General features: G+C 43.8%; 1 protein-coding gene across 1 annotated transcript in view; it reads left to right on the forward strand.

Moving 5' to 3' along the window:
- Positions 1 to 212: 212 nt before the first annotated feature.
- The window catches only part of wwox (WW domain containing oxidoreductase), a 41,716-nt gene continuing 27,153 nt past the window's right edge, over positions 213 to 14,775 (forward strand). The window contains exons 1-5 of the mRNA XM_084476831.1: positions 213 to 345; positions 1,880 to 1,944; positions 2,427 to 2,484; positions 2,866 to 3,035; positions 10,585 to 10,691. Of these exons, the coding sequence (XP_084332957.1) occupies positions 239 to 345; positions 1,880 to 1,944; positions 2,427 to 2,484; positions 2,866 to 3,035; positions 10,585 to 10,691 (507 nt within the window). The 5' untranslated portion in view covers positions 213 to 238. The remainder of the gene's footprint in view (positions 346 to 1,879; positions 1,945 to 2,426; positions 2,485 to 2,865; positions 3,036 to 10,584; positions 10,692 to 14,775) is intronic.

Genomic DNA, 14,775 nt, shown 5'->3' on the forward strand with positions numbered 1-14,775 from the left:
ATATTAAATATATCTATATATCTATTTATATATATATGTATATACATATGGAGTGATTGGTGAATGGTGAAGCAAATAATTTTACAATACACCTCAATTTCCCAGAAAGCACTTCGGTAAACATCATCGTCACGGCATTGCGGAAGTACTTGCATCGGCGTAATGTTTTTTTTTTTTACTTTGACAGTCACATTCATTCTGCAGAACTGATATTTTATTGTCGTCTTTAGTAAGCGTTATGGCAGCTCTAAAGTACGCAGGTATGGATGACACAGATAGCGAAGATGAATTGCCCCCTGGATGGGAAGAGAGGTCTACTAAGGATGGATGGGTATATTTCGCAAAGTAAGAAAGATTTCCTTCGAAGAACACCATACAGTGGATTCATATTATTATAATACAAGTTATCATTGGAGAATGGCGATAGCATCCCGAATAATAGTTTATTTGAGTTTAAAAACAACGCAGCCAGGCAAAAAAGAGGCTACACTTTCGTTGGAATGAGTGTTCACCCTGAGTCGCATTGCAACTGTACAATTAAGCTCAAGTTTTCGCATAGGACTTCGCTGCGGGGCTTAATGAGGGCATGGTTAAGAGCCTCTTCCTTAAGGCTATATTTTAATGTAATATGTTTCTTACTGCAAACCCTTTCCAGCATACAGGTGTATTTTTGCAATAGACTATATATTCTTTCATATAGCCTAAATTTGTCAAGCCAGATAAACAGTAGTTAGAATAGTGCTCTTAATAGTGTCTGTATGAGGGCGTTATATGAACCCATTTGCCAGAATTGACTTCATAATATGATCATAAACTCACATAAACTAGAAATAAGGGTATGGTAAAATTTGTAAATGAAATGAATCAACATCTTCTAGCCCCTGCTGGGGGTATCCAAGGTGCCCAGAGAGATGTTATCCCTCCACCGCGTACTGGTTATGCCTCATGCTCATCTCAAAGTTGACCACCACTGTACATTTGTAAGGGGTGTTACTGACCCTGGACCACCTCTGCCGGTCTTGGGAGATTCAACTGTAAGAACAGAAGAACAAGTACTCATTTCCGGCTGCTTTTATGCACCATACAAGTGGTGGTCACTAGCACTTCACTCGTAGTTTGGCAACATATAGGTGCAGATTGCAACATCTTTGACTGGTCAATAGAGAGCTTTGCCTTCTAGCTTAGCTTCATTCTCCCTCTTCCTCCATCATCTGCATTAATGCTCAAAAGCTTACTGAATGCCACCCTTCTACTGTCAGACTAGTCACTCTCAAGGCCTCAACTGGACCTGGATGTCCCATCCATGAGTGTAATGAATAGGAGTAGAAAGCACAGAAGGAACAGCTGGTGTCCCATACCTCTGCAGTACCTCCCACATAATCTTTCCAGGAACAGGGTCATAAATCGCCTCCAGATCTTGGAAGCACATGACAACTTATGTGTTACACAAACTCTCTTCAAAGATCTTCAACAGGGTAAAGGGTGGGGCTCTCTGGACTCTGACCTTGTAGCAGCCAGACAGCAACTTTATCATGTCAGTACCTCACAACCCCCCTGTTATTGTCTACCATCATTAAAAGGTCTTAGACTTGGTATTTCTGGATCTTCAACCCAGACACGTTTGCCTTGCTTGACCCTACCCAGTATCTTACAACTCCAGACACCATGCTCTCTGAAGATGTTTAGAACTCACAAGCCCTTCAAAGACCCAACTTTCTGTGTCATGGAAGGTTCACAAACCAGTACACTGTGATATATACCCTTGTTGTGGTCTATACCCACATAGTGAAATAGATCATTGTCCAATGTTCTTCCATTGGGAAGCCATGAGGTCTCGATGCTAATATGTTGTCTCTTTTGATATCTTATGTGACCACAGCCATGATGAGATGAAGACCCAATGGGAACATCCTAAGACTGGGAAGAAGAAAAGATGTGCTGGAGGTTTGTCTGAACCATCTAACGTGTTTATCTGGTTGAAACTACCGATGCACTATTTACAATGATATTTATTCACACTGGTAATTAAGGAGTAGCTATGGATTCGGCAGGGAATTTAGAGACAAGTCATTGAGGAGCAGGTCAGGGTTAGACATAACACGGACGGGTCATTTAAGAGCAGGTAGGGTTTTGACGTTGAATACAGACACTTTTCATTATGGGGCAGGTAGGGGTTAGACTGTGAATACGGAGACAGGTATATGAGATAAGGTAGGGGTTAGACAACAAATACAGAGACAACTCATTATGGCGTAGGCCTCTGATTCAACATAGGCCAGAGAAAACAAGGAATTCAATGTCACGTTTGGTGTAAATCCTGCTTTGGTGAATGTTTTGCTCTGTGTTTGACTTCATCCATGTATTTCCAAATTTCTAGTAATATTTCTTCACCTGTGTGTTCAATCTATTTCCCCTTTTCTCTGTAGATTTACCATATGGATGGGAACAAGAAACTGATGAAAAAGGACAAGTGTTTTATGTTGAGTAAGTTGTTCCTTCCTTAGACACTAAAATACAATATTCAGGATTTCATAAGAACATTTTAACGAGTTAACTGTTGGAGTATGCATAACATCTAACATCTGTTAGTCATCTACTTGTCTCTGAATTTCCAATTTTTCAAACCAAAGGCCTAGTTAGTTAGTCTTGGAACTGATGTTTCATGTAAAAATATGTATAATTATTTTACATCCCATGAAGTTCATTTTAGAAATTTATCAACAAATAGTCAACAATAATCAAATGATGATAGTTACAATATTCACAATGGTCAAATCCAAGCCAGGGTTTTAGGCTAATATAAAGTGCAACCACAACTACTTTACTTTGAATAATACAATTTAATAATGTAAATTGTCGTTTCAGTCACATTAACAAGCGGACCACCTATTTCGACCCGCGGCAAGCTTTCACTGTAGAAGATGTGGTGCTGAAGCCAAAGAGATATGATGGAAACACTGCTGCCCTAGAGATTCTGCAAGGTCGTGACCTTTCTGATAAGGTCATCCTCATAACTGGGGGCAACTCTGGAATCGGTGAGCTCACATACTGCATTGTGTTTCCTTTTACTTATTTCATCATTAAGTATACCGTGTGGTCATCTGTATTTCTGTAAAGTGGCGCCACTAGGTGGCGACGCGGTGTCGTGGAATATTCAGAAAATGTATTTTTTTTTACTATCCAGAACAAACCATGTCTCCCCTTATCCGTCTAAAACCAGACATTCATCAACATTAGCCTCCAAAATGATACAATTAGACCCAACAAATCATTCCTTAATACCGAACATGATTGTATTGAAGTTCATTAGTGGTGCTAAATTGAATGTCATTGTTAACTGTAATAAATTATGGCCATTTGGCCCTACCGAATGCAAGGCTCACATTATAATGGTGTGTGAACAAATCTATTCCTCTTTCTTTTAGTTAACATTAGAGCAAGTGGCCCTTTATTTTGGACTGCTGAATTGTTCAGCACAGGTAGTGACAGTATTAGGGGAAATCAAATAAAGATAACTTTTCTTAATTGTATTTCTATTCAAATCTTTCTTCACAATGTTGAGCAGTTTAATTGATATTTTTTCGTGAGATGACTGCAATCAGTGCAATATATTTAGAGTAATAGCAGCTACAGAGAAGAATCGTCACCTTACAATGGGGGTCTTGAACTAATTTAATGCACTGCTGACCTTGGGGATTATTTCCCATAATGTCCGCAAAACACTTCATCAAGCAAAACTAAAGTGGGAGTGTTTGCTAGTCAAACTAATTACATTTTGTCTGTCACGGGGAGTCAGAGTAGCTGGCTGCCTATTTGATCACTTTGACCATATTTAAAAAATGTAACTTTTACTTGAACTACAAATTAATATTCAATCTCTGTATTGACTTGTTTTGCACAAGACTAAACATTTAGAAAAAAAACATATCAAATAATAAAATAATTAAGTTAAGAATAATATATTATTAAGGGTTTTGGACAAATTAGAAGGTTACAATATCAGTATGTATATGTTTGCATGTACCTTGCGTGTGTGACAGAACCAGAACATTAAAAGTTTATATTTATTTAAAATGAAAAATAAAAAAAAAAGATTGGTTCAGATAATAATTAAGACAAAACCATATATTGTTAGATAGGTTGACGAATTAGCTGGCTTTAGATTCAAAGACGATATAATTGGATTATTGAAAAAAAAAAAAGAAATCGATATTCAATTTCGCCACAAGAGGGCACAGGTGGCACATCATGCCAGTCGAGACAATAACGTCTTTATTTAATTTTAGACGGAGCTTAACACTTGAGAGGAAGGTGAATAAATAAGCTCCATATAGTTGTTTTTCCTTACATATAAATGATTACATATAGTATATAAAACTAATGTAAAAAATTATAATTATATGAATATGAATTTCACGTACATATAATGATGCATCTTGCCTATAATTAACATGCCAATAGTAATTGCCGCCGCTTGACTGCCTCTTTGACATTCCAGTGGCCTATGAGTAAAATTAGCTTATGCCAATTGGTTGGACACTTTTAGCATTTTATTCATATCGGTAGATAGTGTCAAGGCTATTTTCAAAATGTCATATTTCCTCTGAAGGAGGAAACATACATTTTTTTATTAGTAATCAAAAGAAACAAATTTCCCTACCAAATTTCCATAATTTTATACTATTAATTTAGCTTTTAATGCACATTCATTTAAAACACATGTATGAGTTTATTTATGCATGAAATGTAATTGTGTGCGAGTTTGTGACCAACCTTGCAATAGTGCTCGGAGGCGAGATATTACGGTGTGTCCTGCCTGCTCACCATGCTCTTTGCACAAGCATATACCAGAAGCCATAACTCCAATTGTGTTTATAATCCTACTGCTTTGTTTTTCCTTCTCACTTATTCCCCTCCCCCCCCCCCCCCCCCACACACACACACACACACACACACACACACACACACACACACACACACACACACACACACACACACACACACACACACACACACACACACACACACACACACTTGAATGGCTCTCTGACTCCTATAGACTTGTGCTTGTACACCTGTACTTCACCATTGATCTGTAGAAGCTTTGACCCCGGTCCAGGCCCCTCATCCATCCCCATTACACATGCTGGCTCTGCCTTTAATTCCCCTCTACTCAACTAACTCTCAGCTTACCAGGGGCCTGTACAGAACTCTGTAGGCTACATACCGCCCTGCGCTGCCTGGTTACAGGTTCCACAACCCTCTTACTCAAGGTTCTGTTTCAACCTGTTTTTCATATTCATCTGCGGAAGTGAATCTGAAACGTCGGATTCAGAAACACCCTATGACCAAAAAATATCCCTGGTTCCAGGTGGGCGTCTCGCTATATTTAAATTGTGACTTCTGTGTCCAGAGTGCTGGGACCGTAATGTTCCAGCACTAGGGACCACTGTCTGGGTTCACCTTGTCACAGACTAAACTTAGTGTGTAGAGGGCTCGGTCAGGGATCATGCGCCTTCCTGTCCCACTGTTCCAGGCACGCATGCATGCATGCACATTTATCTAGATGTTATTCATGCGATTTATAATGCACCAATATAGCGCACATGAGGGATTGCTGTTCTCTTTGCCTTTTCAAATAAGCAGGTACAGCCTCACCCTCGTAATACAACATGGGATAAAGTTTAAAGTCATGCGTTGCAAACGTTCTTCTGTATTCTCAATACTCTGTATTAACACGTGGAAGTCGATCGCAGGCCTTAGCCGTGCCTTGCGGCGGGCCCCGCCGTCTCGGCTGTGTCCTTCTTCTGAATCCCTTTGTTTGCGTTCAGGTTGGGGGAATCACAGAAGGGTTAATGCGTTCCGGGGCAAAGAACAGTGGGGATTAGGGGCCGAGCGCTGCTTCCCCTGTGTAGTCTCCCTGTCGTCAGTGTTTTGAACACGGCCACGACGCCGTCGTCCCAGGACTTTGCCGCTATTCTTATTCATGGGAGGAGAAGGTGGTTCTGTGTTTGTGTTGATCCCGGCGTTGTGTTGGGTAGATTAGGCGTGGGGTCCGCTCGCCACTCTCCGCATGGAGAGATGTCTGAGGCGAGATGCAATGAGTTTGCATGGAGCTTATGTCCCGAACCCGGCTTTGTGGTTGATCATTAGATTGAGGCAGATTTGTTAAGCATAACTGCCATTAAATTGGCTGCAAAGCCCTGGTATTTACTGCATGGCTGTTTATGAATAAGGACCTCCTTAAAGAGCCACGCGGCGAAGCGGTAAACCCGCGCAGCTTTAAACCCGAGCGACGTTAAGGAGCAGAATGCATTATTCATAGTAGGACGAATTAGATGGATAAAAAGATGTTTCTGGTGAGGGTGGCATGTGGCTCCTGGGTGTCACACACTGTGTGTGTGTGTGTGTGTGTGTGTGTGTGTGTGTGTGTGTGTGTGTGTGTGTGTGTGTGTGTGTGTGTGTGTGTGTGAGAGATAGAGAGAGAGACAGAGAGAGAGACTGTGAGCATCTCTGAGTGGCTGACATCCAGATAACTCTTTTGTTGATAATAGCAGGCGTGTGTGTTTGTGTTGGTGTGTTTTTGTGTGTTGTTTCGTGAAGCCTCCTTTGGAAATAAGCAGAGAGAGAGAGAGAGAGAGAGAGAGAGAGAGAGAGAGAGAGAGAGAGAGAGAGAGAGAGAGAGAGAGAGAGAGAGAGAGAGAGAGAGAGAGAGAGAGAGAGAGAGAGAGAGAGAGAGAGAGAGAGAGAGAGAGAGAGAGAGAGGAGTATGGGATAGGCCAGGTTGTGGGGGTGGTATATGGTGCTTGTGCAGGGTGTTAGGGGGACAATAGGAGTAACACAACCAGCCCAGACCCGTGGGCCAGAACAACTCAACCTTGGGCTGTAATTACCAACCATACATCCCACTTTTGGGGTGACATCAAACTCTTCTGGAACTAATGAAGGGGAACTAGAAGGGCGTCCTACAGATATCGAGGGAAGGGGGGGGGGGGGGGGGGGGCGGTGGTGCTGGTGGTCTCCTTATCTTTGGAAAGGAACAGGTGCACTCATCATTAAGACACATCCGAGTTAGTATCGCCATGGAATGAGGAAGTGGTTTGGTACAGCGTAGCGTCTGTAAGACCCTCGGCCAAAGCAGCGAGATAATAGCCCCAGATTGAGATTTACTCCCCCTACCTCTATAATCCAGATTATTTCAGACAGGCTCTCAGAATGATACCATAAACGTGTCCAATTTAACAGCTATTGGATTTTATTGCGGATGATGCACCAAATTAAATAAGGAGCAAGTTTAGGAGGTTGGGGAGTGCACAGAAGGACACTTGCTTTATTTCCCCATTACATTCCTTTTTGCTATTTTGCAGCACATTCATTTAACCAATTTCACATCATGAGATATGTATTGATAAAAACCCAATTGGTAGGCCTAAATCAAAAAATGAAGCTGAATGCGTGTTCATCTAATGATGAGATGCTTTCGGTGCTGTAGCCTGGCCATTGGTCTGCTTGGAAGAAAAACGGCAGTGGTGGAGTTAAAGTGGGTGGGTGGGTGGGGGAGGGAAATTGAACATGTTGTTCACCCACAGGTCCGGTGTAGTGATTGGAATTGAATTCTGCATGCTCAATTGTTACGGCTTATTTTACTTAAACGCCTCTGTGGATGCAAATCAAGGGAACGAAACAAAAGCGCGCTGCTCCGATTGCCAAATAAACACGTTTATACTGACGAGGCTGGTAATGATGTCATTACTTTGAGCCAATACACCTGTGTATGAGGGGGTATCCGGAGAGGGGCGGTGGGCCGCGGAGGACAAACAAAGCGTGAAATCACTAAATCACACTCATTATTGGGGATATCAAAGGGGCCAGGATCTTAATCTACCATGAAGAGCACTCGCTGCTTCACAGAATTCCCCTCATACTAGCCCACTGAAAGACATTTCCAACAATAGCGGAGCCATTAACTGTGTTGTTATAATGTCTGATATATTTTTTTAAGGGTTAAAACATGCACACAACTATTTGTGCGCTGTCGATCTGTCTGCTTTAAATTGCCTTAAATTAAGGCCTGTTTTTCTGATTCCCTCTCAGTAGGTTACTTTACTAATTCTTACGTGATAATTAGTCATACTGTTAATCAACCGTAAATAACCTTCGAGGCAAACGCACTATAAAACGGCATGCGGCAGTTGTCGATCCGGCAGAACCGTAGTAGACCCTGGAAGAACCCTCCTCCTCCTCCCGCGGTTTCCCTCCCTGTCTGACCCCTCGTCATGTTCCGGCGTCAGCGCGAGACGCAGGAACAGCGATCCGCTCCTTGTATCACCTGACCAAAGTCGTTCCCGCGCGGCCTTCCCGCGGCAGCACGAGCGGCAGGGCAGCGACGTCTGCGTCACGGCGACGCCACACTCGTTATTTCACAATTAATGTCAAGACCTTGTTATTTGTCACTGGAAAATACACGGCGCCGTTGCCACTGTTGTTGTCGCTGGCATATTCTAATTTGTCCCCCATTATGGAAAACACTGGCGTCGATTAATTTCACTTTCATGGTTTGTACACACAACAAGTGAGAGTTAGGTGACGTTGTTGACAGGCTGCCAGTAGGCCTGTTCACAAGAAAAAAAGTGTGGCAAAAATATATATATTTTTTTCCTAGACCTACATATAAATTAAAATAACTTTACCCTACTGCTAAACACTTAAAAAAAAAAACAAGATTTAACCCTGATATGGCTTTTAATATACACATAATTCAAATATGTCTCCTGGATATTAGGGGAGTTTTTATCTTACCTAACTACCCTCTTTTGGAATTGCATTTCTATGGTAGGACTACATATTTATTCAGTTAGTCAAACTGCTTGTTGCCTTATTTTCCTTTCCATTTCCTGTCAGTAGAATTATCTTTTCTGGCGACTGGAGCCCTCGACGTTATACTACCTAATAAGGTGTCATATAATTTAATTCCATGCTTCACTTGTCAGAGAGCGCTTCCAATCCTACTCCAATTTTGAGTTCTAATAGATATTACCCCTTAACACTTTCCTCACAATTAGGCTTCTCAGTTTTGCTCTTAATGAAAATCAGATTAAGACGTATAATCTAATTACGGTTCATATTAATCCACACTCCCGAATGCTATGACCACATGAGACTTCCTTTGGCTTAGTCACTACTGTGATTGTTAGTCTGTCAATCAGGGCAATGTATGTATGTGTGTGTGTGTGTATGTGACACACACACACACACACACACACACACACACACACACACACACACACACACACACACACACACACCCCCACTGCGTGCGTGTGTGTGTGTGTGTGTTTGTGTGACTGTGTGTACGTATATTACAATGATACAGCATAGAAAGAACATCAACGTTAAAGGAAATATCACAGAAATGAGAAAATATGCATAAACCGATTCAACCCACGGGTGGAAATGACCCATTTAGATTTGTCCGTTTTTTAATAACAAATTTCTTCTGATCCGTGTGGAGTTTTCTGCCCATTCCTGTGACGTCATGCGGTACGGTCTCGGCCGTGATGAATTCGGCACACGTCGGAGAAGTTAGTCAGATGGGAGAAACGTCCTTATCAGAGGTTCCTTTGATGTTCCCGGGGTATAGGAACTTCTTCTTCTGCGGTACATCGTTATTTCAACTGGGGGTTCACTGTGGATGTCACATCTGCTCAAGTTCACCCGCTCGTCTCTCCCTATTATGAGTGTTGTTTGCATAATTAATGTGCTGATGGCATAATTACCGACATAATTAGCAAGATGCCCCCCCCCCACTGCAGTGGGGCGCGGGTGTGGATACCTTCGCTAAGGGCAGTGGTGGTGGAACTCATGCTCTGCGCTATCTGCGAGTCTTCAAACCACATTAATTCTATCAGTTACATCACTTCAGAGAGACGTGATTAACTTCCTTCACCAGTCCACTGGGTTCACTCAATAGGAGAAATTATATGGAAAATTGATGTGGATGTGTAACTGGTACCCTCCTCCTCCACCACTCTGAAATTCAACTGCCCTGAGAATCACTTATCTTCAGAATGGTTATCTTTAAAGCGTTGCTCTGACTCTCTCGCTCTCTCTGTGTCTCTGTCTCTCTCTCTGTCTCTGTCTCTCCCACTCTATCTCTCTCGTGCTGTCTCTCTCTCATGCTCTCTGTCTCTCATGCTGTCTCTCCCTCTCATTCTCTCTCTCTCTCTCTCTCTCTCTCTCTCTCTCTCTCTCTCTCTCTCTCTCTCTCTCTATCATGCTGTCTCTTTCTCTTTCATTCTCTTTTTATCTGTCTCTCTCACACTCTCGTTCTCTCTCTCTCTATCTCTCACTCCCTGTATCTCTCTCTCTGTCGCTCTCTCTCTCTTTGTCTGTCTCTCTCACTCACTGTCTCTCTCTCTCACTCGCTGTCTCACTCCATCTCCTTTCTCCTCATGGCTCTGTCTGCCCGTCTGTCTGTGTCTCTCTCGCTCGCTTTCTGTCTCTCTGACTCTGACTCTGTCTCTCTCCATCTCCTATCTCCTCATGGCTCTGTCTGCCTGTCTGTCTCTCTCTCCACTGCTGCAGGATTTGAGACGGCCAAGACCTTTGCTCTGCACGGAGCCCAAGTGATCCTGGCGTGTCGGAACCTCTCCAAGGCGAGGAAGGCCATCGACCTCATTCAGCAGGATTGGGTGAGTGACACACAGAACCTTCCAGAACCGTCCACATCACTGGACACCTCCCGTGCCTTCGACACCTCCTATGAATGGGTTGAAATTTGACCCGTGATCTCGAGACTGGCAATAGTAAAAGAAAAAATGGTCCTTCCTCAGTGAAGGAGGGAGGGAGGGAGGGAGGGAGAAGGCTGTGGGAGGAAGAAGAGAGAGAAACGGGGAGATAATTACCTGAGATTATTGCTTTAATATAGCTGTGGCTGGCGTGTGTCCCCCAGATTTACGAGGGTTGGAAAATAAACAAGTGAAATGCGTGTGCTGAAGCGGAAAGAATAAGCCATTAGCACAGGCTTGATTACAGAGAGACGGATTTCAGGATGACCTGTGAGCACTTAGAGCATATATATATATTTATATATGTGTGTATATTTACGTATGTTTGAGTGTGTATGCATATATATAATAATTGGTGTGTATATATAGATGTATAGATACATGAATACAGATCAAGAGAAAGCAATAGAAAAGAGTGTGTGTGTGTGTGTGTGTGTGTGTGTGTGTGTGTGTGTGTGTGTGTGTGTGTGTGTGTGTGTGTGTGTGTGTGTGTGTGTGTGTGTGTGTGTGTGTGTGTGTGTGTGAGAGAGAGAGAGAGACAAATGCCTTTAAGCAAGAGAGAATGTGCAGTGTTTAAACTCATCCAAGGCTCTAATTGAACCATGTCCTTGGGGCTGTCACTTCTTCTCCAGTGTAAAATTGTGCAAAGGGTAAGATCCACTAAACACATCTATTAGCGTTGACTCCTTGTCCAAACCAATGAGACATGTGCTGTAAATAAAAAAAGAAAAGGTTGTCTGAGAATTCAATAAAAAGGAGACTTCTCAACACAAAATATTCAGTATTTGTAAAACATGCCATTGGTTGACCAGGTTCGCAGAGGATTGCAGATTTGATAGATCTCGCGCGAGCTAGGGACTGGAAGGACCTAGGACCTGAAAGCACCTTGAATATTCTCTGCAAAAGGAATCACATCGCCGTCGCAGGCCAATGAATAAAAGTCTACAATATCAGAATAAAGCTTTTGGTGCAAATTCTCCCCGCCGGCGACATTATTAATAGATTCAGCCGCAGAATGGAGAGGAGGATTAATCTTTATAATGATTGATGGACTCTCTTGTTTCTTCCCATGCTCCGATGCTAAGGTCATCCAGATAAGAGGGTATATTTTTGGGGTCCCCCGTACAAAAGGTCGTCCTATCAACTTCCAGGTCCCATAACGATGTCTCCCCGTGCTGCCAAGAATTGGACCGCTGTCCTGATTCCCCACGACCTCTGACCTCTAACTACCTACCGAGAGAGAGAGAGGGGGAGAGAGGGAGGGAGGGGGAGGTAGAGGGAGAGAGTAAGACAGAGAGAGTGTCACAGATGGTTAATGGGTCACAATGGTCACTGGCTGTTAGGAAGAGCAGAGGTCACAGGTGAAATATTTCCCAGCCAATCATTCTGTTGGCTGCCATCACTGAACTACTGGATAAACAGAACACTGTGCTGTAATTTGGTCAGTGCTGCTACTTGCATTTCAACCTAACCCTGTAAAACGCGAGTTTATATGTCCAGCAGTGCCAGCCGGTCAATAGAGGGCGTTAAGGCCTTAATATCACTATATGACATGAACTATAATTTGAATGACCTTATTTTAATGCATTCATGTGGAAACTAATACAGAGATCTAGCCAATCCGGGCTAACATTCATACATATTCATTCATACTCTCAATGCAAGAAATAGATGGGCTCCGCTGGTGCCGTAGCGATCAACAGTTAACGGTTACCTTCTGATTTGTCCCCTTAATTTATGCATGAAGCCCCTCAGAGCCTCTCACCACCCTGCCAGCATACAAGCAGGTTAAGCTATTGGTGAACCGCAAAAGTGCCTGCCTGCGTGCATGCTTGTGATTTATTTTTCTTGATTGCCTCTAAAATTCTGCTTATCTTTGACTCTGGACTCCCTCAGAGGACTGGAACAGACCCCCCCCCCCCTCCTCCTTCGGGGGTCCATCTCACGGGGTGGCCAAGGCCCTCGTTCTCCTGAGTAGAATAGTTTACACAAACACACACACGCACACACTGACACCCACCCACCCACACTGAGACAGCACGCACACACACCCTGACACATACACGCACACACTGATGCATACGCACACACTGACATATACACACACACACACACACACACACACTGATACATACGCACACACTGACATATTCGCACAAACACACATTGGTTCTCCATATTGTTTTTACCCAAAATGCATATTCCCTCCGCCCCCTACAACACATTCTAATGAGATGCTTTGTAAGAGTGTTAATTAGCCAGCTAGAAACTGATTGCTGTGTGTGCGTGCGCGTGTGTGTGTGTGTGGCAGGAGGAGGATATTAATATGGCTGTGTACTGCTAAGGAGAGTTGTGTCAGGGTCTGCTTGGGAACCAATTAGGCTAAAGCTCATTGTCCACTGAGACTGCAGCAGGAGTGTGTGTGTGTGTGTGTGTGTGTGTGTGTGTGTGTGTGTGTGTGTGTGTGTGTGTGTGTGTGTGTGTGTGTGTGTGTGTGTGTGTGTGTGTGTGTGTGTGTGTGTGTGTTGGGGGGGGGGGGGGCAGGCTACGAGATTGCAAGGAGTGGACAGACAGACAGGTACCCAGAAGACAGACAGAAACACATTTCTGAACAATGACAGACCAGTGTGGGGGAATACACAGTACACTCCACAACTGATATGCTCTCCTCATTCAGGTCCTCAGATCTATGGGGTTATATATATATAGATCATCTGCCACTGTAGGTATTTCCTGCGACATTAAGGTAGAGCAGAAGTCGACATTTGAATCCAAAGACTGGATGTTTCTTTCCAGGACCCTGCTATTTCCGTGGGCGCGACCGTATTCTTCCATTAAGTCAAACGCCAGAGGCATCAGAGGCCTACAGTGTCATCGGGACGGATAGAAGACTAGAAATAGGATTTAAAATATATAGAAGCCACGGCTAAGTTAGGAGCCTCACTTTTCACTTCTGAAAGTTGTCTTTGAAAGAACTTCAACCGTTTCCTTTTCCATTTCCCGGGCCCTGAAGTTTTATAACGGTTTAAACCAACCTGACAAGGAGCATCCACTGTTTGTTGCTCGTGGCCCACATACGACAGACGCAAGTTCTTGATGAGTTGGCCAACATTTCCTGTGGGAAATGACTTCCCTCCTGGAACTATAGGTGTATGGATATGATTACACCTCCATGCTTTTAAGGCCTTCTTTATGTCTCTTTGATCTACCTTCACTCTGAATCACAAATGTTTGGAGGGCGAATAGGTGGGTGTGCATGTGCTCGTGTGTGTGAGCATAGAGCAAAGAACGGTAATGTCTGTGGGTGTGTGTTTGCGTGTGGGTTGCTTTTTTCTTCGGGGGGGCTGTTTCTGAGTGTCACAAAAAGCAATCGCAGTCCTTTGTGCGGGTGTGTGCACGTGTTCACCTACGGGGTTGTGTGCGGGCCGCGCACGTCTGCATGCGTGTACGTGTGTGTGTGCGCGCACGACGGCGGCGTGCGTCCCCTGCGCGCGTGTTCATGCCACAAACATGTCCGTTTGCCGAGCGCATAACCGCGTGTGTCAGCATAACAGGGAACCGTGCCCTCCTGGCCACCAGGCCATGCCACCCTCGTTCCACTGAGGCAGACAGAAAGTGACACATGTGAAACGCTGACCTGGTCAGTCACATTCACCTCCTCCAGGGCTCTGGGCTGCTGCTCTTTTAGTCTCTCCTCCTCCTCCTCCTCCTCCTCCTCCTCTCCCTTTTGTATCTCCTCTCACATCCTTTCCCTGCTCCGGTCCGCCTTATCTTGTGGCTTTTCCTCTTCCTCTTTCTTCAGCAGAATGAGTGGGGAAATTGCGGACCATTTCCCAGGTCACTGAGCAGACCTCTAGCGCCGCAGAGTCCTCGCCACCAAGGGGTTTTCTCTGTCCCCCGCTCTGGGTTTATGGAAGGGATTTAAAAAAAAAATTGTTCAATTAGAACTGGTCACACTTCAGAATAAAGGCGCTCTTCATGAATGCTA

Source organism: Micromesistius poutassou (genome assembly GCF_964030765.1).
Source record: "Micromesistius poutassou genome assembly, chromosome: 13".
Lineage (NCBI taxonomy): Eukaryota > Metazoa > Chordata > Actinopteri > Gadiformes > Gadidae > Micromesistius > Micromesistius poutassou.